Here is a 25,271-nt window from a genome sequence, read left to right on the forward strand (position 1 = left end):
AATAAAAGGCATCCAAATTGGAAAAGAGGAAGTAAAACTGTCCTTATTTGCAGATGACATGATATTATACATACAAAACCCTAGAGACTCCATCAAAAAGCTACTAGACTTAATACATGAATTTGGCAATGTAGCAGGATACAAAATTAACCCCAAGAAATCTGAGGCATTTCTATACACCAACAGTGAACTTTCAGAAAGGGAGATCAGAAAAACAATCCCATTTACCATCGCACCAAAAAAATTAAGATACCTAGGAATAAACTTAACTAAAGAGGTTAAAGACCTCTACTCAGAAAACTACAGGACGTTGAAAAAAGAGATAGAGGAAGACATAAACAGATGGAAGAACATACCATGTTCTTGGATTGGTAGAATCAACATCATTAAAATGTCCATACTACCCAAAGCAATCTATACATTCAACGCACTTCCCATTAAAATACCAATGGCCTTCTTCAAAGATCTAGAACGAACTCTCCAAAAATTCATCTGGAATAAAAAAAGACCCCGAATAGCTGCAACGATCCTGAGAAAGAACAAAGTAGGTGGGATCTCAATGCCAGATATCAAGCTGTATTACAAAGCCACTGTTCTCAAAACTGCCTGGTACTGGCACAAGAACAGACATATAGATCAGTGGAATAGAATAGAGAGTCCAGAAATTAGCCCGAACCAATATGCTCAATTAATTTTTGACAAAGGAGGCATGAACATACAATGGAGCCAAGATAGTCTCTTCAATAAATGGTGTTGGGAAAATTGGACAGACATATGCAAGAAAATGAAACTAGACCACCAACTTACACCATACACAAGAATAAACTCTAAATGGATAAAGGACTTAAATGTACGACAGGAAACCATAAAAATTCTAGAAGAATACAAAGGCAACAAAATCTCAGACATATGCCAAAACAATTTCTTCACTGATACAGCTCCTAGGGCAGTTGAAACTAAAGAGAAACTGAACAAATGGGACTACATCAAAATAAAAAGCTTCTGCACAGCAAAAGAAACCATCAACAAAACAACAAGAAAACCCACCTCGTGGGAAAACATATTTGCCAACGTCATATCGGATAAGGGCTTAATCTCCAAAATTTATAGGGAACTCATACAACTTAACAAAAAGAAGATAAACAATCCAATCAAAAAATGGGCAAAGGATCTAAATAGACACCTTTCAAAAGAGGACATTCAGAAAGGCAAGAGACATATGAAAACATGCTCAAAGTCACTAATCATCCGAGAGATGCAAATCAAAACAACAATGAGGTACCATCTCACACCTGTCAGAATGGCCATCATCAACAAATCAACAAACGACAAGTGCTGGAGAGGATGTGGAGAAAAAGGAACACTTGTGCACTGCTGGTGGGAATGCAGACTGGTGCAGCCACTATGGAAGGCAGTATGGAGGTTCCTCAAAAAATTGGAAATGGAACTCCCATTTGACCCTGTGATCCCACTACTAGGAATATATCCCAAGAAACCAGAAACACCTATCAGAAAGGATATATGCACCCAGATGTTCATAGCAGCACAATTCACCATAGCTAAGATCTGGAAACAGCCTAAGTGCCCATCAGTAGATGAATGGATTAGAAAACTGTGGTACATCTACACGATGGAATACTATGCTGCTGTTAAAAAGAAGGAACTCCTACCATTTGCAACATCATGGATGGAACTGGAGAGCATTATGCTAAGTGAAACAAGCCAGTCAATGAAGGAAAAATACCACATGATCTCACTCATTCATGGATAATAAAGACCATTACAAACTTTTGAACAATAATAGATACAGAGGCAGAGCTGCCTCAAACTGATTGTCAAACTGCAGTGGGAAGGCCAGAGAGAGTTGGGGGGCAGGAGGGAGGGGAGTAAGAGATCAACCGAAGGACTTGTATGCATGCATATAAGCATAACTAATGGACATAAGACACTGGGGGGTAAGGGAGGGTAGTGGTTTGTCAAGGGCGGGGGGGGGAAAAAGGATACTTATGTAATACCCTTTGTAATACTTTAAGAGGAAAATAAAAAAAAAAAAAAAAAAAAAAAAGAAAAAAAAAAACAAAAAAGGAAAAAAAAAAAAAAAGAAAAAAAAAAAAAAAAAAGAAAAAAAAAAAAAAAAAAAAAAAAAAAAAAAAAAAAAAAGAAAAGATGTGTTAGGGGGTGATTATATCTCTAGAACTGGCCACATTGCCCAATTACCCACTTTTATCCATGTTATACCTATTTATATCTATACTTACTACTAGTTATCCTTTATTTAGTATTTGTATTAAGTGTTTTATACACATTGCCACTTTTAATCTTCACAGTAATATTAAGAGATAGGTATTATTAACACTAGTGGCCTGGTCACAAAATTCGTGCACAGAGGGGGGGTCCCTCAGCCCAGCCTGTACCCTCTCCAATCAGGGACTCCTTGGGGGATGTCTGGCTGCCGGTTTAGGACATCCCTCTCACAATCTAGGACAGCTGGCTCCTAACTGCTCACCTACCTGCCTGCCTGATCGCCCCTGTCTTCCTCTGCCACCCTGATCTTGCCCCCAACTGCCCTTCCCTGCCAGCCTGATTTTGCCCCCAACTGCCCTTTCTTTCCGGCCTGATTTTGCCCCCAACTGTCCTCCCCTGCTGGCCTGATCTCTACCCCCAACTTCCCTCCCCTGCCAGCCTGATTTCGCCCCCAACTGCCCTCCCCTGCCAGCCTGATTTTGCCCCCAATGGCCCTCCCCTGCCAGCCTGATCTCACCCCACCCCCAACTTCCCTCCCCTGCCAGCCTGATCTCGCCCCAACTGCTCTCCCCTGCTGGCCTGATCGCCCCTAACTGCCTCTGCCAGCCTGATTTCGCCCCCAACGGCCCTCTCCTGACAGCCAATTTGGTTCTGATTGGTCAGTTTCTATGTCAGTCAGCGTAGAAAGCTCCGCCGCCTAGGCAGCCATTGGCTCCTCACAGTTCACCCAGATTTGGTTCTCATTGGTTGGTTTCTATGCCAGTCAGCATCTCCAGGCCTATCTCTAGGCCTAATAAGAGAGGCGAGGCTGATCAGCAGCCCCCACGAAGGCCTGGAGAGAAACAGAAGCACAGCTGCTGGCGAAGCCCGGAGAGAGAGAGAGGCAATGGCTGATCAACAGCTACCATGGAGGCTAGGGATCACACCCTACTCTCTCTCTGGGACTCTTTCCAGGCCTGATCTGCAGCTCCCTCAGCAGTCAGTGCTGGGTTGCTGTGCCTGCACCAGTGGCAGTCAGTGCTGGGTCGCCATGGCAACCCAGCACTGACTACAGGACTAACTTCCAGTGTTTGGTCGAGCCTTCGGTCAGTTGTTATGGACCTTGGGTTTTTATATATTAGGATCATTTTAAAGATGAAGAAACTGGTCTTGGGAAGTTAAAATATTTACCTAAGATCACAAGTAATTAGTAGCAGGTCTGGAATTTAGCCCTGGGTTTGTCTGAATCTAAAATTGCCCATCTGAATAGGGGTGAGTAGAAAGTTCATAGGTTTGAGTGTTGGAAGCAGTGGAATTTGAATTTATCTATGCCCTTCACCATGTCTGGGTATCTCCAGGCCTAGTTTCCTTGGCTTACACACTGTGAGAAGTTGGACTAAATGATTACTTAAGGTACCTTCAACGTGGATATTCTGAGACTCTAAGTAAGAATTACATTTAAGAATCTGACCACTACATATGACAATGTCAGACACACACATCTCCTTTGGTCCTGGGTGGTGGGCAAAACATAGGTCAACAGTTGTGAGTATGCGAAACACAGAGTTTATTCCTGTACTATTATTTATATATTAATGATTGCATTATCATTTATTATTATTATTAACCTACTTTTGCTTGCCCCTGTAGTATTTATAAATGCCACCTAAGGAATGATTCTGTCATACCTTTGATCTAAGTTGGTGATGGTTTATAAGTACACAAGAACTCTATGAAGGTCTTAAAGATGTTCTTGGCATTTCAAAAAGACCAAGTGACCTCTAATGATTGATTAATATATATATAAGTTTTTTAATATGTAATCACTCTAGTATCTCAGCATCCACCCCTGTCTCCCATTCCCATACCACATACATGTAGATTCTCTAATGAAAAAGTTATTCCTTTTGACATTTTCCCATTAGACACACAGATTCCAAAGTGAGCAGATACAACTCCCAGTCTAGTCAATGATGATTATGACAATGATGGCCCATGTCTTACCTTTGCATCTGCCAGTGGCATCAGCATAGTATCCACCAGGGCATTCAGAAATGCACTTGCCATCATGCAACACTGCCTTCTCAGCACAGGTAAGGCATCTGGGACTATTGGGGCCACAACTTCCACAGGATTGGTCACAAGCTAAGGGAGAGGAAAACCCATTAGAGAAAGTCAATAGTGAGCCAACGGAGCAGAGAAGTCTATTCATTACAACGTCCACAGTTGGTATCGACATAGTAATCTCATTCTCTGACTGCTCAACTGAGTGCTGTTTCCTTGATTCCAATATTTCAAAAGATCTGCATTTTCTGTCTTCACAGTTGAAGAACCAAAGAATTATTCATTGCACTAAGCATAACAAATACTCTGAGGCATTCCACCCCCCTCCAGTGTATCCAATGTAATATAGGATTTAAAGTTAAAGTGGGCTCAGAGATAGAGTTGCCAGATTTAGCACATAAAAACACCAAATGCCCCGTTTAATTTGAACTTCAGATAAATAATGAATAATTAGTTAGTTTAAGTTTGTCCCAAATATTTCATCTTTTATCTGGCAACCCTAGTTTGGGAGAGAATTCAGAAACTCAGAGTTCTTCTAAGCAAGGTTATGCTACAAAAATGTTAAGTTGTTGGAACACTCTCAATATTCCAGGATCTACTCATTCACTTATGCATTGATATGAAAGGTCAGGAAAGGATTTGTATAATAGCGACCCCTGAACATTGTCTTGGGAAGTGAATCAGAGTGTGCTCAGCTAATGGGAATGGCCACAGCAGCAAGGCAAGGGAAGGTCCAGGGCCTGGCAAAAGTTTGGGCTGTCCAGAGAAAGAGCAGCTCCATTCAGCTGGAAAAGTGGACAGGGCCAGACGATATAAACTTGTATGTCAGACTCTACAGCCTAGATTCTCATCTTTATGGAAGGAAGGCAGCAGGAGCCCTTGCCAAGTTTTGATTATAATAGAAACATCGCCATGTTGGGTATAAGAAAGATTAGTTTGGCTTCAGTTTAGAGGATAGTTTGGAGAGGTGATGAAGGAGAGTTGGGGATCTAGCTGGAAGACTATGGCCATGCTCACAGAACAAGATGATCAGGGATTGAATCAAGGCTGTGGAGAAGATGATAGATTTGAGGCCTGTGTAGGAGAAAGTGTCTCAGATGGACTCCAGGGGTCTGGCTAGGGGATGAGTGACGCCACTCACAGAATGCAAGAAGGAGAATGGTCGTGAGGATTCTCATGGGCTGTTTTGGATAGGTGCCGTCCAGGAAACAGCCCGATTTATAGTTCTGGAGCTCTGGGGGAGACCTGGGGGTCATCACATACAGGTGGTTGTAGAAATCAGAAGTTAGTTGATTTATTCAGGAAAAGCATAAAGGATAAGGCAGTAGTAGTCAGGGATCTGAGAGCGCCAACATTTAACGGAAAAAGAAAAAACTAGCAAATGTCACCAAGAAGAAATGACACAAAGGTAGAAGAGAAAACAGGAGTGTGATGTCTGAGAAGCTGAGGGAAAAAAAAGTTTCAAGGAGGGAGTGATTAAAGTGCAGAAAGGACAAATAAAGTCTGAACATGGCTCACTACACTAAGACATTGAGATATGGGTAACCTGTACCACTACCATTTAAGTGGAGTCATTAGAATGAAAGTGAAGGCCATGATTATTAACTGTTCTCTTAAAGGCTCCTGGCTGTGAATGGATGGGGACAGAGAGAGAAATAATTAAAAGGATAAGAGGATGTTTTGTCTCTCCAATATTGTAAAAGCTCAAGGCAAGTATAGACCCAAGGAAAGGTTTTTAAAAGAGAAGAGTTTAAATAATTCTTCAAAGAATACCTAGGAGGAAAAGGGACTGTACATTCAAAAGTACAGAAGGAGAGATTAGCCTTGGACAGTCCAGAAGAAGGCCTCCTTTCCTGAAAGTGAAAGAAGGTAGGTGAGGGTAAATGCACCAGCAGGTAAGTCTGGGACTCTATCTACTCTATACCCATTGGTTAAATACTTTAAACACAAAACAGACCTTCTCACTATTAGAGAATCAATGCTGAGTCTATTCTATCTGTTCTTTTCATCCACTTACACCATGCTAATCTCCTGAAAAACATTTTAAGACCTAGGCAAACAATATGGCCAAATGTTCCATCCTGCATTCTGGAGGATTCAGCATCTCACTAGAAGCAGATGTGTAAGGCAAGATAATATTCAGTAAATGGACAAAGACAATGATGTCTATACCAAAGAAAAAGAAAATCACCCTCTCAACTCATAACTGGAACAAAGAAGCAAACATAAATCTGAAAAGCATCTTTCCACCCACCCTCCATAAAAATCTCCAAAGTTTCTAATTCTGGAACTGATATCTCAACAGAGCAAAACAATCTTTAAGCTAAGTGGATTTCCCCAGAAATAAACAGTAGCAGAAATTTTTTGAAAATGTAGAGTTGACCAACAATAAAAAACATTATAAGTCAAACATTTTTTAAGACCCACCTAATGTAATACTTAAAGTGTAATTTGTAAATTTAAATAAAATTATTAGAAGATGTCATTTCTTCCCAAACTAGTCTATAACTTCAATATAGTATTAATAAAAATTCCAGCTGTATTTTATTAGGAATTTAATAAACATGTTCTAAAGCCCATGAATAACTAAGTCAACTTTGAAACTGAAGAGACAAGAAAGGGAAATTTTACCCAATCAGATATTGAGACATACTGCAAAGCAACAGAAATTAATGAAAATATAAAATAAAACAATATGATCATGTACAGGACAGACATTTAGACTACTGGAATAGCTCAGAGACAGACCTATGTGCACACAGAAATTTAATCTATACTAATAAAAGGGTAATATGCTAATTAGACCGGACATCTTCTGGACAAAGCCACAGCAGCTGCTGCTGCAAGGGCCTGGCTGAGGCTCAGGCAGCCATGGCAGCTGGCAGTGGCAGCGGCAGTGGAAGCAGCACGATGGGGGCATCGCCTTCCCCTGGTCAGCCTGGTCGCCTCCCTTAGAGGGAGGCCAGAGGCGGCAGCAGCAAGGGGGTGATGGGGGCGGTGCCTTCCCATGATCAGCCACAGAGGGAGGCCAGATTGCGGCTTAGACTAAGCTGTCAGTAGGACATCCCCTGAGGGCTCCCAGACTGTGAGAGGGGGCAGGCCAGGCTGAGGGACACCCCCCCCCCCAACCAGTGCACAAATTTTCATGCACCAGGCCTCTAGTATACAATAAAGATCAATGGAGATGGTTAGATTGAATTACTAGATGATCTTGGGAAAACTGGATCATAAAATAAAGAAAAATAAAATTGGATCCCTACTTAAACCCATATCCATAAGTGGACTTCAGGTGGTTCAAAAAAGTAAGTTAAGATAAAACTGTCTGGTTAACAGAAGAAAATATAGAATAATTTCTTTGTGAACTTGAGCAGAAAAAAAAGATAATTCAAGTTCAAAATGGGCAGAATTCTTTTTGAAAATTCAAAATCAAGTTGTTGAAGTAAAAAATGATGAATTAAAATTTTCTGTTCAACAAAGGCCAGCATAGTAACAGCTAAAAGGTAAAAAATTGGGAAATATTTGCATATTTGAGACTGACAAGAGTTAATACCTATAACATACAAATAATTCCATAAAATCAATAACCAAAAGGCAGAAAGGCCCTGCATAAAACAATGGGGAAAACATTGTAAAATGCAATTTATAGAAGAGGAAACACAAAAGTTCAAAAGGAGTTGAAGATATTTTCAAGCTCATTAATAATCAAAAGGATGCAAATTAAAATGGGATGTCCCTGTATACTTATTGACCAGAGAAAAATCTAAAGCTTGATAATGCCAAGTGGTAGTAAGGATGTGGGAATGGGAGATTTCATGCTTTGGGTTATAGATGGTGGTGAGCTACCCGGCACTACTTAGTCATAGGGAATATGCAGAGTCAAGAAGTAATAGTGTCAACAATAAAAATAAAGATATATATTATATATATGTACACATGTAGGAAGTGGCTCTAGAATTAAGCCTCAGCTTGACCTGTGGCAGAGCCACAAACAAGTCCCAGCTTAGAGGGCAGAGCCCTCTTAGCTTAGTAAGCTTAACCTTATAGTGCTCCCTAGATCCTTCCTGGGTAGCTAATGGGCTGTGGGAGATGCAGCAAGTGTTGCCAAACAAGTGAAACTCAGAAGAACATTGTAATTATGTTGACCACTACCTTGTTTTTCTCTGACTATAAAATAAAGCCTCATCCGGTTTGGCTCGGTGGATGGAGCATCGGCCTGCGGATTGAGGGGTCCCGGGTTCGGTTCCGGTCAGGGGCATGTACCTGGGTTGCGGGCACATCCCCAGTGGGGGATGTGCAGGAGGCAGCTGATCGATGTTTCTCTCTCATCGATGTTTCTGGCTCTCTATCTCTCTCCCTTCCTCTCTGTAGAAAATCAATAAAATATATTTTTAAAAAAATAAAAAATAAAAAAAATAAATAAAAAAAATAAAATAAAATAAAATAAAATAAAGCCTCAGCTTGCTGGCTGGATCCTTCTCTGTGGCCTCATCCAGGCACAGGAGATCCATGGAGCCCCAGCTTATTCTCTTTGTCTGTCTTTTCTTTAATCCTTCACCGCCCCTCCTCAGGCTCACCGACCCCTTGGCTGTGCTAGAGTGGTGTATATATATGTGTGTGTGTATATATATATATATATATATATATACATACATACACACACACACACATACACACACACATATATACAGAAACCAACAATTTTGTTCCTGGGTTAGCCATTCCAGAGAACCTCCCACACAGTTCATGAAAGGACATTTTTGCAGCTATTTGCTAGTGCTCTCTAGTGATGGCACATGGATGGAAGAAACACAGGGAGTCCGTCACTGGGGAGTAGATGCATGAGCTGTGGGGATGGAGACCAGGAAGACTATGCAGCAGCAAGAAGCAAAGGGCTAGATGATATAGTAACATGGATGAATCTTAAAAACATAATGCTGAGAAAAAAAGGAAGAGAACAACATGACTTCTATAACATGATATCACTAAATATACATGCACACACAGTTACCCTTGTTGGGGTATCAATCCTCCCCATGCAGTCAAAATCCACATGCAATGTTTGACTCCTCCAAAACTTAACTACCCTAAGTATCTGTGGGGAATTGGTTTCAGGAACTCCACAGACACCAAAATCTGCAAATGCTCAGGTTCCCTACATACACTAGCATGGATCAATGCATACAGTTAGGCCTCAGCATCCCAAGCATGGATTGAAAACAGTACAGGTATTTATTGAAAAAAAAATCCGCATATAAGTGGACCCACACAGTTCAAGCCTGTGTTGTTTGAGGGTCAACTGTTCTCAAAAGGATATTACCCTGTTTATATAAAAACAAAAAGATTAAACAATAAAATAAAATAGTTGCCTAGGTAAAGAAGGGAAAGAAGAATAAAAGGGGGAAAAAGGCAGAAGAATGGAGAGAACAATTAACAGAAACCTCTGAACTTGCTTTGATTTATGTTAGCTACAGTCATGAAAGCCTTCTTAATAACACAAGTACTTAAATGACTAAAGAATGAGCAGGTTTGTCCTTTGAGTTTCCCCACCCTTTATAACTAATATTTGTAAAACTCAAAGCATGTACCACAGATGAACGTGGTTACTGTAAATTCTTTCAACCAGGACATACATCCTTCATAACAGGTTATTCTGGATTTTTTTCAGCACTTGACCTTGAGATTGCTACAGATATGAGCTGCTTGGTTATAAATTATTAAACCAACACCAGCGGGCCTTTATCTTGAATAGCACTAATCTGAATTGGAAATGAGTCAGCATTATCAGCATCAGACATCATAATTAACATTCTGATACTAATCAGTGACTTGGTTCACCGATGTTCAGGAAACAGTATTTGAACATTCCTGAAAGCACTTGATAAAAACTTAGAAAACTCTGAAAAGTGTAAATTCTAATCTTGTTTATCAAAAGGCATGTTGGTGAAGGCCAGTTGCGTTACAGAGGCTAGCATGTGCTAAGGCAGTGGTCCGCAAACAGCGGCTCGCGAGCCACATGCGGCTCTTTGGCCCCTTGAGTGTGGCTCTTCCACAAAATACCACGTGCTGGCATGCACATACAGTGCTATTGAAACTTCGTGGCCCATGTGCAGAAGTTGGTTTTCAGAAAGGAGATAGACGAAACAAGTATAGAAGACGAGTGTGGATGGGAGAGTTGGAAGGGGTGGACCTCAGCAAACGTGCCTCAATCAGATTGAGGACGTTTTTAGCAAAGGCCAGCTTAGGAGTACCCTAATTAAGTCAATAATAACGTACCTACCTATATAGTTTAATTTTAAAAAGTTTGGCTCTCAAAAGAAATTTCAATCGTTGTACTGTTGATATTTGGCTCTGTTGACCAATGAGTTTGCTGACCACTGATCTAGATGAGTCTCAACTGGGCTGACTGGGCACTTCAAGTCTCTGCCACGTATCTGTTCCATGCCAGTAGGCTACCTCAGGAATGTCCTCATGGAGATGACAGAAACACAAGAAAGCAAGGCCTCTCGAATTGTAGACTTAGAAGCACCATACTTGCACTTCTGCTTCATTCTATTACCCAAAGCGAGGCACATGGTCAAGTCCGAGACAGGGGACACTTCAAAGTTAAATGCCCAAGGGGGTGGATGCAGAGAGGGTAAAAGATCATTCAACCCATCAGCAAGACCTATCAATTCTACCTTAGAAATACTTTCCACACCTGTCCCATACTCCTTCTACCTTATTGCTACCACCACTTCAGTTCACCATGATCTCTCTTACCTATCACCACCTGTCTGCTCTGTCCAAATCTTTCTTGTCCATTCCTTTTCAGACCATTCTCAATGCAGCAAGGAGAATAAACTTAAAAAGAAAACCTGCTGTGAGCACTCATTTAATTAAGTTTGCCAAATGGTTTCCTATTGTTCTCAGTATAAAGGTGAAAATCCTAAGGCCTGAATTGTTTTCAATTTTCAATTCAGAGGTCATTTTAAAGCAAACAGGTGAACCTGGTGAAAGGGAGAGAGTGAAGAGGGTGTGTGGGAAAGAGAGGATTTGTAATGACTTCCATGTGAGGACAGCCTGGGACCCCTTTCTCCAACCTCATCTCCTTCCATCCTTTCTTTCACTTTATGGTTGGAACACATCATAATTCCCCAATTTGTACACTATTTCAAGCCTCTGGGGTCTTACTTTTGTGTCCAAGTAGAGTTGTTTATCCCTCCTTTTGGTACGGATTGAAAACCCCTGTGCCTTTCTTCTTTCCTTCTTCCAGGGAAAAAGAAGAGAGGTGAAGAGCGCAGATTGGTTTGGCTAAGTGGATAGAGTGTTGGCCTGCGGATTGAAGGGCCTGGGGTTCGATTCCAGTCAAGGACGAGAGAGAGAGGGGGGGAGAGAGAGAGAAGAGGAGGGGGGGAGGAAGGCCTACTCTTGCACCAATTTCATGCATCAGACCTCTAGTTTTATATAAGAGACTTGAGCATTGGCAGATTTGGGTATTTGCATGGGTTGTGAAACCAATCCCCAGTGGATACAGAGGGCAATGGTAGAGTATAATACAGTTGATAATACATTGATGTTTCTCTCTCTTCCTCTCTGAAATCAATAAAAAAAAATATTTTATTTTATTTTTTAAAATATATTTTATTGATTCTTCACAGAGAGGAAAGGAGAGGGACAGAGAGTTAGAAATATCAATGAGAGAGAAACATCAATCAGCTGCCTCCTGCACACCCCTCATCGGGGATGTGCCCGCAACCAAGGCACATGCCCTTGGCCAGAATCGAACCCAGGACCCCTCAGTCCACAGGCCGACACTCTATCCACTGAGCCAAACTGGTTAGGGTTAAAAAAAAATATTTTAAAAAAAGAAAAAAAGAAACTAATACAACCTTCTGAGAATCAGACATTGGGCTGGATCACATGGAAACATCTGTAGTTTGTGAGACAACAAATGCAGGCTGGTGCAGAGAAATGGAGGATTGAAGGCTAAGAGCTCTCTCTTCCCTAAGGCAAGTGGATTTGTCAACTCCCAAAGATCAACTCATCCATTGCTACTGGCCTTTCTATTGGCATGCCCAAAGCAAACGCAATCACTCACTGTCAGGTGGCTATCTGTCTATTTGGCAATGTCTACAGGGGCAGGGGAATGATCTGAAGACTGACAGGAGGGCAGGAGGAAGGAGGAGAAGAGAAAGAGGGGAGAGGAAAATAGAAAAAGAAGAGAGGGGAAATCTAGGAAGAGGTGTGTAAGGGGGATCACACTGTAGTGAAGAGGCAGTTAACATCTAGAGCCAGAGACCAACTCTATCTCTTAGGAGCTATGTGATCTTGGGCTAGTTTTTCATCAGCAAGAGGAGCATGATGATAATAACTATCTTATAAAATTGTTGTGAGGATTAAACACCGAACACTTACATAGCACTTACTCTGTGCTGGGCACTGTGCTAAATGCAATGCTATTAACTCATTCCTCTCAACAGCCTTCTGAGGTGGGTGTGTATTAATTTCCCATTGCTGCCTTAACAAATTACCACCAACTCAGTGGTTTAAAACAACACAAATTCATTATCACTCTAGAGATCAGAAGTCCTAAAATCAGGATGTTTGCAGAGCTGCATTCCTTCTGGAAGTCCTGAGGGGGGAGGGGGGTCATTTCCTGTCTTTTTCCAGCTTCTGGAGGCTGCCTGCCAGCTCATGGGCCCCTTCCTGGCATCACTCTGACCCCTGCTTCCATCTCTGATCTTCTTTTCTGACTCCCACCCTCAAGCCTTCCTTCTATAAGGACCCTTGTGATGACACTGGCCCAGGCGGGTAATCTAGGATAATCTCCCATCTCAAGATCCTTAACTTAATCACACCTCCCAACCCCTTCTGCCATTGAAGGCGGCATAATCACAAGTTACAGTGATTGGGATGTGGACATCTTTGAGGGGCCACTCTTCTGTCTACCACGGGTGCTGTATTATCCCCATCCAGGAAACTGGCACATGGAGAGATTAAGTAACTTGCCCAAGGTCATGCTTTCCCCACCGTACTTTCCTGCTTCTCAGTGACTGCGTGTTTATAACGTACTTGGAACAGTGACTGGCACAGGGATGCAGGAAGCCAGATTAACGCTTACTGTTGTGCAGTGGGTATTAAAGGTAGGCTAAACAAGAACTGCTTTAGTTTTAAGTCAGTGGCACCAAAGACAAGGGCAGGTCTGCCCTTGGGTGGCCTGGAAGTATCCTTGTCTTCATGCATATTTGGAAGGCAGTCTGAGATTTGGAGAAAGGAAGCCCTGCTCCTGTCCCTTCAGCTGTGGGTCTGGAACAAGCAGCCCAGTCCTCACTGTCTTTATCTGCAGAACAAGCTAAACACCTTGAGGGGAAAGGGGAGGTATTAAAGGGGACCCCCCCCCCCAAGTAAAAACACATGTTTTGCAAACTACTATAACACCAGCAATGTCAGCATATTGCATATTCATTGAGTAAAAGAAACATTAGTTATTGGTGCTATGATTTGAATTAAACGTGGGACCCCTGAAAGAGGAAAAGATGCAAAGTCTGGCACCTACCACTGCAGGTGCCCTGCTTGTTGTAAAACCCAGGGCCACAGCTGCTCTCACAGGCGCCCTCTCTCAGCACGTGGAGTGGGTCCCCGCAGGCCAGGCAGTGTTTCTCCGTGGGACCCCAGCAGGCTGCACAGGACTCGTGGCAGGCTGCAGGCAAACAGCAGAGTCAGTGAACAAGCCATAGCACAAAGGACTGGTCAGTTTCTCCTGGAAAAGTTTTGAAATTTATAAGGAGGATGTTGGCTCCTTCATCCCTAAATTGCTCTGCACATGTGTACACCCCAAGAGATCCCCCTTCCCCGCCCCCGCCAAAAAACAAACAACAACAAAAAACTATTTATCTTGGCCAGAACTACAATTCCAATAAATTATTGCTGGCAAAAAATTGGAATAGGAAATCAGGAGCTTTTGAAAAATGGAAATCACAGGGAAGGAAACCATAATGTTCTAGACCAGCGGTTCTCAACCTGTGGGTCACGACCCCTTTGGGGTTAGAACGACCCTTTCACAGGGGTCGCCTAAGACCATCGGAAAACCACATATATAATTACATATTGTTTTTGTGATTAATCACTATGCTTTAATTATGTTCAATTTGTAACAATGAAAATACATCCTGCATATCAGATATTTACATTACGATTCATAACAGTAGCAAAATTACAGTTATGAAGTAGCAACGAAAATAATTTTATGGTTGGGGGTCACCACAACATGAGGAACTGTATTAAAGGGTCGCAGCATTAGGAAGGTTGAGAACCACTGTTCTAGACGAAGATGGACTGTCTAATAAGGTCAGACGTCCCTCTGTCATGTTGCCTTTGCAGCCACACAGCAAAGAGAACACCACACAGTTGGAGACACTTCTGTCTCCAGCGCCATCTACAATCAGCTAAGGAAGGAACACCGTGTCCTCCAGTCCTTGATTAGACCTTGAAGGGCCTAGTATCGTTTGACCATGTGCCTTTTCCCCTCCCTTTCCATCTCCTCTCTCTCTCCATCCCTCAGCAACCCTCCCCTGCTCTCCCTCACAACTCCTTCAATCTCCCACAAGCTCTGGTTACCCCCAGTAGCATCGGCTCTCAACGTGCACCCTGAGGATTCATAGAGACTGCTTTTTCCTTACACTTTAGGTTTCTAACTATAGGTTGTTCCCAGACCAACATTGTTCCTTTAAGACTCCAAAATTTCCAGCATTTAATTTTTTATTACTCTTTCGGCTTGCTCTTCACCTTAGAGAGGCCTATTCTAGACTGAGTATATTCAGACGTAACTCTCTCTATGGTTAACCCCACCTTTGCTTTTGTTATGCATTCTAATTTTCAAAATGTTTGCTTCACAATGGAACACAACCTGTTTTGCAGACATATTCATTCTGACCAAAACTGGTGGGAAGAATGCCTTAGCTGATTGCAAGTGACTTGGGGATTTCACTTAAGTAACTTAATTAGGTATCTGGAAACAGAAGAAAGGATAACTACACTGCAAATCTCAAGACCCAGTCCTCTCCTCTCTGTTCTAAACTGCACATGAAAGCACAATCTCAGACAACTTTTCTCCCCAATGAATTGAGAGAAAATGACAATTTGTGTTAAGTGCTAGCAGGACTCTGATAAAGAATAACAGTGGTGAGGCTGGAAAGGACTGGCTTTAGGTGGAGCTAAAGGATGAGAAGTAGCCAGCATGGGCAGAGCGAAGAACAACACAGAGGTATTGAGAAGGGAAGGAGCTTGGGGTTCAAGGAACTGAAGGCTGCTTTCCTGGCTGGAGCTGGAGCTGCTGGGATGGGGGTGGGGCAGAGCAGGACAGGGTGGCCTGATTCATTACTGGAGGTAAGGCAGAGGCCCTATCAAACTTGACCTTGGAGACCATGGAAAGAAATTAGGATTCTATCCTAATTGCAATGTAAAGTCATGAACAGCCTTAAGAAGGATAGACACAAGCCCCGATTTAGATTTTTAAAGGCTCTCTCTGGTTGCCATGAAGAGAGGGCTGAAGGGCTTACGTGAAGATAAGGAGACCAGTGTGGAGGCAATGCTATGGTCCAAATGAGAGATACCGATGTCAAGTAGGAAGCAGAAATGGAGGAACATTTACTTATTATCTGGTTTCATGAGCCCATAAGCTTCATGAGGGCAGAACCCATTTCTATTTTGTTAACTCCTCACCAAGCATACTGTTTGGTGCTCTACAAACATCTCTTGAGTGTCTTCATTTACATTTAACATCTCATTGGTATTTTACAAGTGGTACACAAGAATTCTTTACATATTAGGATAACTACTAACACTACATTATAACTAAAGACATGGATGCAAAGATCCCAGTAACAAATTCTACTACCCTCAATACACATGAAATCTGACTGTCATTTATTTATTCAACTACCCTTCAATCAGGGGCCATAGTCATTGTCTGAAGTGTCTAACACTGTTCATGCCTCTGTCTCACTGACTCAGGAATTGATACAAAGTATTTAACTAAACAAATAAACAAAAGAAGCCCAACCTCACATCTAAGAAGGTCCGCCAGGTTGACCTGTCTATCAATGCTCAGAAGCACCTACTCTGTGCAAGATGCTGCGCTAGCCTGTGAGGCCTTCCCAGAGCCACAGGTAAGCCTATTACCTGACGCCTACAGAGGAAACAATGAAACCACCTCCCACTTGAGCACACTGCACTGGTGGTAATGTGCAAACTGCTCAGGGAGTATGTGCCCCAGGGGATGATGGGAATTGAGGCTAAAAAGACAACAGGGGCCAAATCACAAACGTGGGCAGGACTGGGTAAGGACCTTGAACTTCATCCTGTAAGAGTTTTAATGAGGGCAGTGGAAGTGACCATTTTTGCTTTCTAGACAGTTTGTTCTACAGTGGGGAGAGGAGAGGGTAATTAAGAAATCTGTGAGGGATAAAATCATATTAGTCCAGGGGGTGAAGCAGAGATGTGAAAGAACAACTAGCTCTCCTCGTGGACTGACTGATGGCAGTGCAGACACTCAGCTGCGCTGGCTGTTAAAATAGTACAAATACTTCCAATTTGGTTGCTAATTGGTCACTGTCCTGTCCCCTCCATGACACTCTGGCTTGTCCCTGGAACCTGGCAGGCACCATCCTTCAAGAGGTTGAGGACAGAAGAGGGTCTCAGGTCCTCCCTCCTCCTGACTGATCTGATTTGTGCCATCTTGTGTTAAATATCTATATCTACATCTATATCTATATCCTCTACTTATATAAAAACCATGGGTGGTGTTCATCACAACCTGAACCACCGCAACCAAGCGGAAGGAAGTCAGTCCTGCAGGGGTTGTCTTGGCAACAGCTGGGCCCTCCCCTGAGCTGTTTCTTGAAGCTGTTTCCAGTGAGGGTGGGTTTTGAGGCAGGAACCCACCCTTGAAGCGTGGACCCACTGAATCCTGGGTCATTTTGCCAAGGGCTGCGCCCTCCCCAGCTGTTTCCCGTGTGGCCTGAGGGAAGAACCCACCCTCAGAGCACCAGGAGCGCCCAGCAGTAGTCATTTCTGGGTTGCTGAGGTAGAGGCCACGGCGTGGTAGAACTCTGGGTCTGGCCCAACAGGGGGCATGGCCAATTTTCAAACCAACCCTGACAGTAGAAAGGAGGGAGCCCCATTCCTCACAGAATCCGCTGTTGGATAGCTTGCTGTCAGTGGCCTGCCAGCCAGGAACCCCATTCTTCTGCACCCCAGACCCTGACAGGAGGGAGGAGGGAGCCCCTTTTCTCACAAAATCAGCTCCTTCTCTTACTGTTTATTTATTAATAAATTTATATATTATTTTCATATACATTTTACTAATTTCCTTTCATCTCTCACACTTCTATTATAGAGAAAGGGCAAATAGCAATATTAAAATATCTCTGCTAATTAATTTTCTTTTTAAAAAATATATATTTTATTGATTTTTTACAGAGAGGAAGGGAGAAGGATAGTTAGAAACATTGATGAGAGAGAAACATCAATCAGCTGCCTCCTGAACACTCCCCACTGGGGATGAGCCCGCAACCAAGGTACATGCCCTTGACAGGAATCAAACCTGGGACCCTTGAGTCCTCAGGCCGATGCTCTATCCACTGAGCCAAACGGGTTAGGGCAATTAATTCCCTTTTAATGTGCACGAATTTCGTGCACTGGGCTACTAGTATATAATAAAACCCTAATATGCAAATAGACCGAATGGTGGAACGACCAGTTGCTATGATGCACACTGACCACCAGGGGGCAGACACTCAATGCATGAGCTGCCCCCTGGTGGTCAATGCATTCCCACAGGGTGGATATCCCCTGAGGGGTCCCAGACTGCTAGAGAGTGCAGGCAGGGCTGAGGGACCCCTCCCCCACAGTGCACGAATTTTGTGCACTGGGCCTCCAGTCTTTAATATTACGCCTGGCATTGCCCATCAGAACAGGGGCCAAGGGTGATCAGGATAGAGGCCACAGACTCAGGGATGCACTCAGGCCCATCACATACTGAGCCCTACAGAACTCTTCATACCTGCCTTCTGCAGCCTCCCTCATGCTCACCAATTCCATGAAATTGGGTACCCTGTGCATGCCATGTGCCTGTCAGAGGTTTTGGATGCCCCACAGAGGATTCACCCAGCTCCTGAAATCCTGTTGACACTTCAGAAAGCCTCCTAAGTTGTCACTATGTCTGCGAAGCTTTGCTGAGCTTGTCCAAACAAAGTAGTTTGGTCCTTCCTTTATGTTCCTGCAGCCCTTTGTACATGCCTATCTTGTTCTATTTATCCTACTGCACTAATTACTCAGCTACAGCTCGATCCCCTTCAATGGAATGTAATATCCTCCAAAACAGGGGCCATGTTTCAGTCATCTTAATCCCAGTGTCAGGATTGATGCCTGATGCACAGTCAGGACTCATTAAATGTATGTTAAATTAATTAATTAATAGCTTTTTTTTGCTACGGGGAATTTATCCTATTAGTTATCTTCTATACAGTAATGCCTACATGATGAGTTGTAACCATCAGGTCATAGTCTGAAAATACGATACCTTAAGATAGATAAACTTGAGGCTATAAAATTTACCTGGTAAGTGTGGGAGCCCAGATCTGCTTATGATGCTATATTCACACAAAGTAACCAAATGTGATGCCAGGCCTTCTCTTTTTTCCATATCAGACAAAAGCCATGTTCCATGGCCTGATAGAACAGCAGAAGGAATTTTTATTTCTACCCAGGACTATGCTGAGTTGTCAGTTTCCTTTTTTTTTTTTTTTTTAGCTGTCATTTCTTATGACATACTCCCACTGTGTTCTGCAATTGATTTCTAATTTCTAACTGAACATATGCTACTGCAGATAATCTCTTCTTGCAGACTTATTTTATATGTGACTTCTATTACATTGGGATTATTATGGAAAATAAAAGGTCACTCCCTGACTTTTCAGCATAAGTCCTCTTTGTGATACATTTCAGGTCACCCAGGGTTTGAGTGATACACTGTGAAAATTGTGGCAAATAAATTCAAAAAGAATGAGGGAAAGTTATCTTCTTATCTTGCATGCAGTCGATCATTTCTTTGGGAAAGCCCCTGACTCGGCTGGAGCCTAGCACGGCATGGATTGGCTTGCTGAGCAATGTGTTGCAAATGAAAAGGAACACATTACTTTTTGGGCGGCAACTACATATTGAAACCCTACTCTCAAAATAAGAAACGCGTTTTGTACTTGATAATTTTGAGATAGAAGATTGCTTTAAAAATTGTTTAGCCTGTGCTTCTCTAAGAATAAAATGCACCCTTTCTGGGAAATGCTAAAAGAAGCACTTCCTAGAGGCCGCTGATGCTCCAGGAAGCCTACCCAGACACAGGCAGTAGATACAGAGAGCTCTGCGTGGTTGGGACTGCCCCTCAGGAGAAGGAGCCTGGGTTCGGCACCTCTTCCATGGTCTCCCGGGCAAGTTGCTCTGCCACTACCAGGGAGTTCGCACACTTGATCAGCAGCCCCTTTCAGGCATCAGTTGAGGCTGCAGTTCAGATTTCCAAAGCGCCAAGAAGTATTCACTCGCAACTCCACAGAAACAGCCCAAATTCCAGGCACAGGCAGATATGCCAGACACAGATGGCTTCATTCTGTTCTTTACCCATTTTGTGGCAATGGCTTGCTTTCCTTCTCACCTCACCAATGACCAGGAAGCCCTTGCCAAGTTTTAGCGGGTCAATGTCCAATAAGAAGCTCTTATTGGATGGAAAATGTTTCTATCTTCAACTCAACTTCACGGTTCCTTGCTTTCCTAATCTGCAAAGTGGGAATAGTAATACAGCTGACCCTTGAGCCATATGGAGGTGAGGGTACCAACCCCCATGCAGTGAAAAGTCTGTGTATAAGTTTTGACTCCCCACAAACTCAATGAGTCCCTTTTTATTAACAAGGGACTATTTCTAGGATCCCCAGAGATATCTAACTCTGAGGATGCTCAAGTCTCCTATATAATGGTGACAATCAACGGATAAAGTTGACCTTCTACATCCTTGAATTCCTAACTGAAGATCGAAAATACTATTCTCAATTCATGATTGGTTGAATACATGGATGCAAAACCCAGGGATATGGAGGGTCAACTGTATATTCATTGAAAAAAAAATCTGTGTATAAGTGGACCTGCTCATTTCAAGCCCTTGTTTTCCAAGGGTCAACTGTATTTGTTGTACCTTGTTCACAGGGATATGATGAGATGGCATGTTTGAGAAAACAGAGAAAGTTATATGTGATCATATGAGTGACATACCCCAGGAAATCCAGCACATTTGTTTCCACTGGTGTTAAAGGCAGAGTAATTATAAAGGGAGCAAATTAAAATGCAATGCAGACAGAAGAGGGGAGGGCATAAAAGACTATGGGAGAGGCAGGCTGACTTTGAAAGGGAGTGAAGGGAAGTGACAGAGCCCTCGTGGATTATTCCAGCAGAGGCCTCCCACTCTAAAGCTCTTTCCCGGCAAACCCTACAAACATCAAGCAAACTTGGTGAAGCTCCTGGAGAAACCCAGATGCTGGGCAGACTACTCTCCCCTCTGCCTATCACAGACCCACATGAGGCCAAGGCTACTTGCCTAAGAAGCTCAAATGCCAGACATATTTAAAAGGAGAAACTCATCTGAGTAGTCATCATTGTGGATCCTTTTACTCCAATCTTCTGTCCTCTATCAGGCTGGCTCTGCCCTCCACCTGCCTCCCCGTACCAACTGACGCCTTTGTCCCCTGCAACAGGAATGTCCGGTCACCACATGTTCTGAAAACCCTCATGGACTTAAGGAAGTTTATAGTAGAAAAAAATGTAAACACATGAAAAAATCTCCAGTCTCATGAAGAGCCAGAGAAAAGCAAATTAAACAGGAGAGTGGCAACTAGGTGCCGTGGATTAGACGTACACATGACAACACATACGCATCCCAGAAATAGTGCTGAGAGAGGAAAAAAGTGAGAGCATGGTTCACTAATTGTAATAAATATACCATTCTGGTGGGGGATGCATGCGTTGGGGGCAGAAGGAATATGGGAAATCTCTGTACTTTGCATTAAATTTTGCTGTGAACCCAAAACTGGTCAACAAAAATAAAGTTTGTGTTTTTTTAAAAAAAAATAAAGAGAATTAAATATCAATCTGGTAATGCTTGTGAATATTTAAGACACATGCTTACAAAGAAATAAGAGGGCACATACATGAAATACACATTAAATTGCCTTAGAATAGTTACTCAAGTGGGGAGCTGGGGTGAAGTAAAGTGGAAATAGGTCATGGGAACAAAAAGGATAGATAGATAGACAGACAGACAGACAGATGCATAAGCAAGAGAATAGCCTGGCCTAGGCCAATGGTGAAAGTGAGTCATGAACTGGTAATTATGATGAACTCAACTCTCTTCATATAAATCCCAAACATAAGTAATAAATAAATAAATAAACAAACAAGATTCTATTTTACACCAATCAAAATGACAAACTTAATTATACTATCTAGTTTTGACAAAGGTGGTAGGAAGTAGGCATCCTCTTGCATTTCTAGTAGGAGTATAAATTACAACTTTTAAAAAAGTGAGTAATATATTAGTATGTGTCCAAATATATACTTGGACCCAGAAATCATGTCTAAGAATTTACCCTAATCAAATAAATTCACCAAAACTTCTATTAAAATTTTTCACATCATGCTTATTTATGATAATGGAAAAATTAGGAAGAAACATCAAGCAAAAGAGGTTTAGCTAAATGAATTCTTGCACACAGCCAATGTGTGCACATATATCTGTGTATACAACACATAGGAAATTCAAAAACTAGGAAGACGTTCACCAAAATACTAACAGTAATGATTTGGGAGAGCTTGAGTCAGGAATTTTCACTGATTTTTTTTTTTTTATTGTGCCTTGAATTTTGCTAACTTTATCAAATTATTTTTTGGAATAAACATGAATTCATTTAAGTACTTAGGGGAAAATTACTGAATGAGAAAAAGAAAAAGCCTGTGGTCCTTTCCCTAAGGCACATGCTGGGTAAACAACTAGTTAATCCAGTAACCACATTTGTGATACAGCTGAGTAATTTACTTGTCTTGGGTAACCTATCTGCATCTTTTGCAGCGTCTTCTGTAGACATGGAGCTTGAACTGAAAGCGACACTTCCAGGCTGAGGGAGGCTCTGGCAGGTCCACGTGGAGAGAGATGTACAAGTCAGCCAGCTTTTCTTTGGTATACAAGTCGGGATAGAGGGAGCCAGGCCAGCTTACCAGGAACATTCTCATCCTCTCTACCTCCTGCCCTTCTACTTATACTGCTAACTCTACAACACAAGTACACCCCAAGGATTATCAATGCAGTGACTAGCTAGGCCTAGCTTGATGAGCCATATGGAACCCTCAGATTCCGCTCTCCCATGACCACCGGCCACCCACAGCTGCTAGGACTCCCTGGGTATTTCCTCAGCACCTGTTAATTAAATGGCTATTGATTTCTCCAGTGATACATTGAGTCTCTTTGTCTGCAGAATCTGAAGAGCCAAAGGAGGGACCACCAACCAAAACCAAGTTTTTGATGGGCAGAGTTCTCAGACTTCCTGGCTGCTCTAGCCTAGCCTGCTCAGATCTGGGCAGCGATAGCACAGAGGTTCTGTGAGCGCTGAAGGCAGCAGAAAACAGAAGGGGAGGGAGGAACAGCAAGAGTGTTGGGGTGGGATACGGAGAAGAGAAAGAATGTATGCCATCCAGTCTAGCTAAAATAACTGAGAACACTAGGCACTGGGCAGAAAGCCAGAAGACTCGTCACTAGTTTGTAATCCATAGCTGAAATATTTGGGGGTTCAGATTTGTCAGGAAGAATGGGATCTGTCTGGAAGATAAACTCCCTTGCATTTGTGGTGGGCTTTCTCTGCTGGAATGTGATGCTTTTGTTCTGTCATTTGTCTCTTGGCATACATAGCCGGGGTCCGTCCATACACAGCTGGGGTCTATAAGCCAGGCAGGCAAATGCCAAACACAGCCAGCCTCCCGCCACAGGAAAGGTCCCGGGCAAAACTCCACCAGCTGCTTCTGCCTTCTTCTCTCCAAGTATCCTTGACATGAGTGTCCAAACGGGAAGGGGACTTGGAATGCCACTGTCACCTGCTGCTTTGGGTTCCTTTTTACTCTAGAAACATACATATAAGGAAGTGGTAGGATGTGCTGGTCCTTCCTTCTGCACAGCTTAAAACAGTCCATGGACACTTGCCAAGTTCCAGCAACAGCTGTTTCAAAGAGTCACCCTTCCAGCGCTGATAAAGGCACCCCACTACCTTAAGAGGGACATTAGGAGAAGAAAAAGAGGACTGGGGAAAAACAGAGATTCTGCAGTTTTCCTCAGGCCACACCTAGCCAGGAATGCTGACAGGGAGTAAATAGTAGAAGCTAATGGAAGACAGATCACCCAACGCCTCGGCATGCCTGTCCCTTCTCCTCCGTGCAAGGGTTTATCACACTTTTTCAAACAAAAATTATTCCAGAGGCCTTATATGTACTTAACAATGTGAGGAATTCAAACGTCTTAAGACCTATCCCTGCCTCAGTAATCAGGCACTTCTTATTAACATACCTTTAAAGTTGTCTTTATAGCACTGATAGCAATGAATTCAGAGAGCAGTAACTATCAGATTATCTTACTTGTTTACCGACACTCTTCTTCAGGTGGGAAAGTGAAGTTCCTTAACCACAGGGCAGTTGTGTGTTCATTCACTGCCCTATCCCTGGTGCCTGGTACACACAATGAAGAGGCTCAACAGATATTTGTTAAACAGAATGGAGAAGACAGGAATATCACTTGAAGCAGTAAGTCCCCTTTACAAGGCATTCAGCAACTGAGACACCATAATTGCTCTAGAATGCCAGAGAATGTTTGAACAATGCACAAGACTTAAAAGGCCAGAACAAAATGAGTGAAGACCAAGTGCTAGGATATGCTGGGCCCCCAAAGTGAATACGTGATTTGGCAATGAAATTGGGACTTGCCCTCCAATTCTGGGGTTTCAGGGATGGGCCATGGAGAACACCTGCTTAACAATGAGCCTAACCCAACAGAGCAAGGAGGGCTCCTATCTTCTTGAAGATTTCAGAAAAACAGTTTCCTAGATGCCTTTGCTAAGAGGGCTTCCCCAGGCTCGGCTGGCTGGGCGAAGCCACGTGCTGGAACATAATGCCAGGACCCACCAGGTCTTCACTGCTTTGGGCCTGGCTCCGGGGGTTAGTGCTTCATTTCCACAGTGACGGCTGCGCTAGTCAACCATGGTTCCAACAAATAATTAACTTCAGGAGTTCCTCTGTTCAAGCCACAGCTTTTACATCTCAGCTAGGCCAGCATCCTATATGTAAATTTTATGGGTTTTCTTAATATGTTTTCTCTCTCAATATACAATAATACTGGCTGAGAAACAAATAATTACAGATTCTCATCATTTAATCTGAGCATTTAAAGAAAATAGAAGGATTTTTACTTGTTGTGATGAATACAGTAATACAGTAATCTGTTCTCTGTATTATATTTACTTCCCCATAACATATAAAAGTAGATTTTGTTTTACTTCAGACACTTAACACCATGACTCTTTGTTTCTCAATGCAGGCTATTTGGTTTTCATCCCCGTAAATTGAAGAATAAAGGAACAAATTCGATAATGACAATAGCTGACCTTTGTCAGACATACACTGTATGCAAGGCAAAATATATTTACATTTTCGAGCATCTTTTCAAGCATGGTTTGAAGTAGATAATAGTATCCCCTTTTTCTAGTTGAAGAAATTGAGGCTCAAAGAGATTAAGTGACTTGCCCCAAACCCTATAGCAACAAGTGGTAGAGTTCAACTGTTTGATTCTGTAAGTTGCAAAATCTAAGACCACATGGCAATCAGATATAGAATAAACTCCATAGGTATTGAGTTTTTAAACTTTTTGTGTT

The 25,271-nt window shown here is 42.5% G+C and overlaps 1 protein-coding gene across 1 annotated transcript in view; it reads right to left on the bottom strand.

Annotated features, from left to right (window-relative positions):
• Positions 1-25,271, bottom strand: part of FRAS1 (Fraser extracellular matrix complex subunit 1) — a 444,205-nt gene that overhangs the window by 212,516 nt on the left and 206,418 nt on the right. Inside the window, exons 15-16 of the mRNA XM_070394313.1 lie at positions 13,823-13,966; positions 4,228-4,368 (exon numbers count right to left, since the gene is read on the bottom strand). Of these exons, the coding sequence (XP_070250414.1) occupies positions 4,228-4,368; positions 13,823-13,966 (285 nt within the window). The remainder of the gene's footprint in view (positions 1-4,227; positions 4,369-13,822; positions 13,967-25,271) is intronic.

This window comes from Myotis yumanensis, unplaced genomic scaffold (genome assembly GCF_028538775.1).
Source record: "Myotis yumanensis isolate MYYU_CA2020_CCGP unplaced genomic scaffold, mMyoYum1.0.hap1 SCAF_1, whole genome shotgun sequence".
NCBI classification, from domain to species: Eukaryota; Metazoa; Chordata; class Mammalia; order Chiroptera; family Vespertilionidae; genus Myotis; species Myotis yumanensis.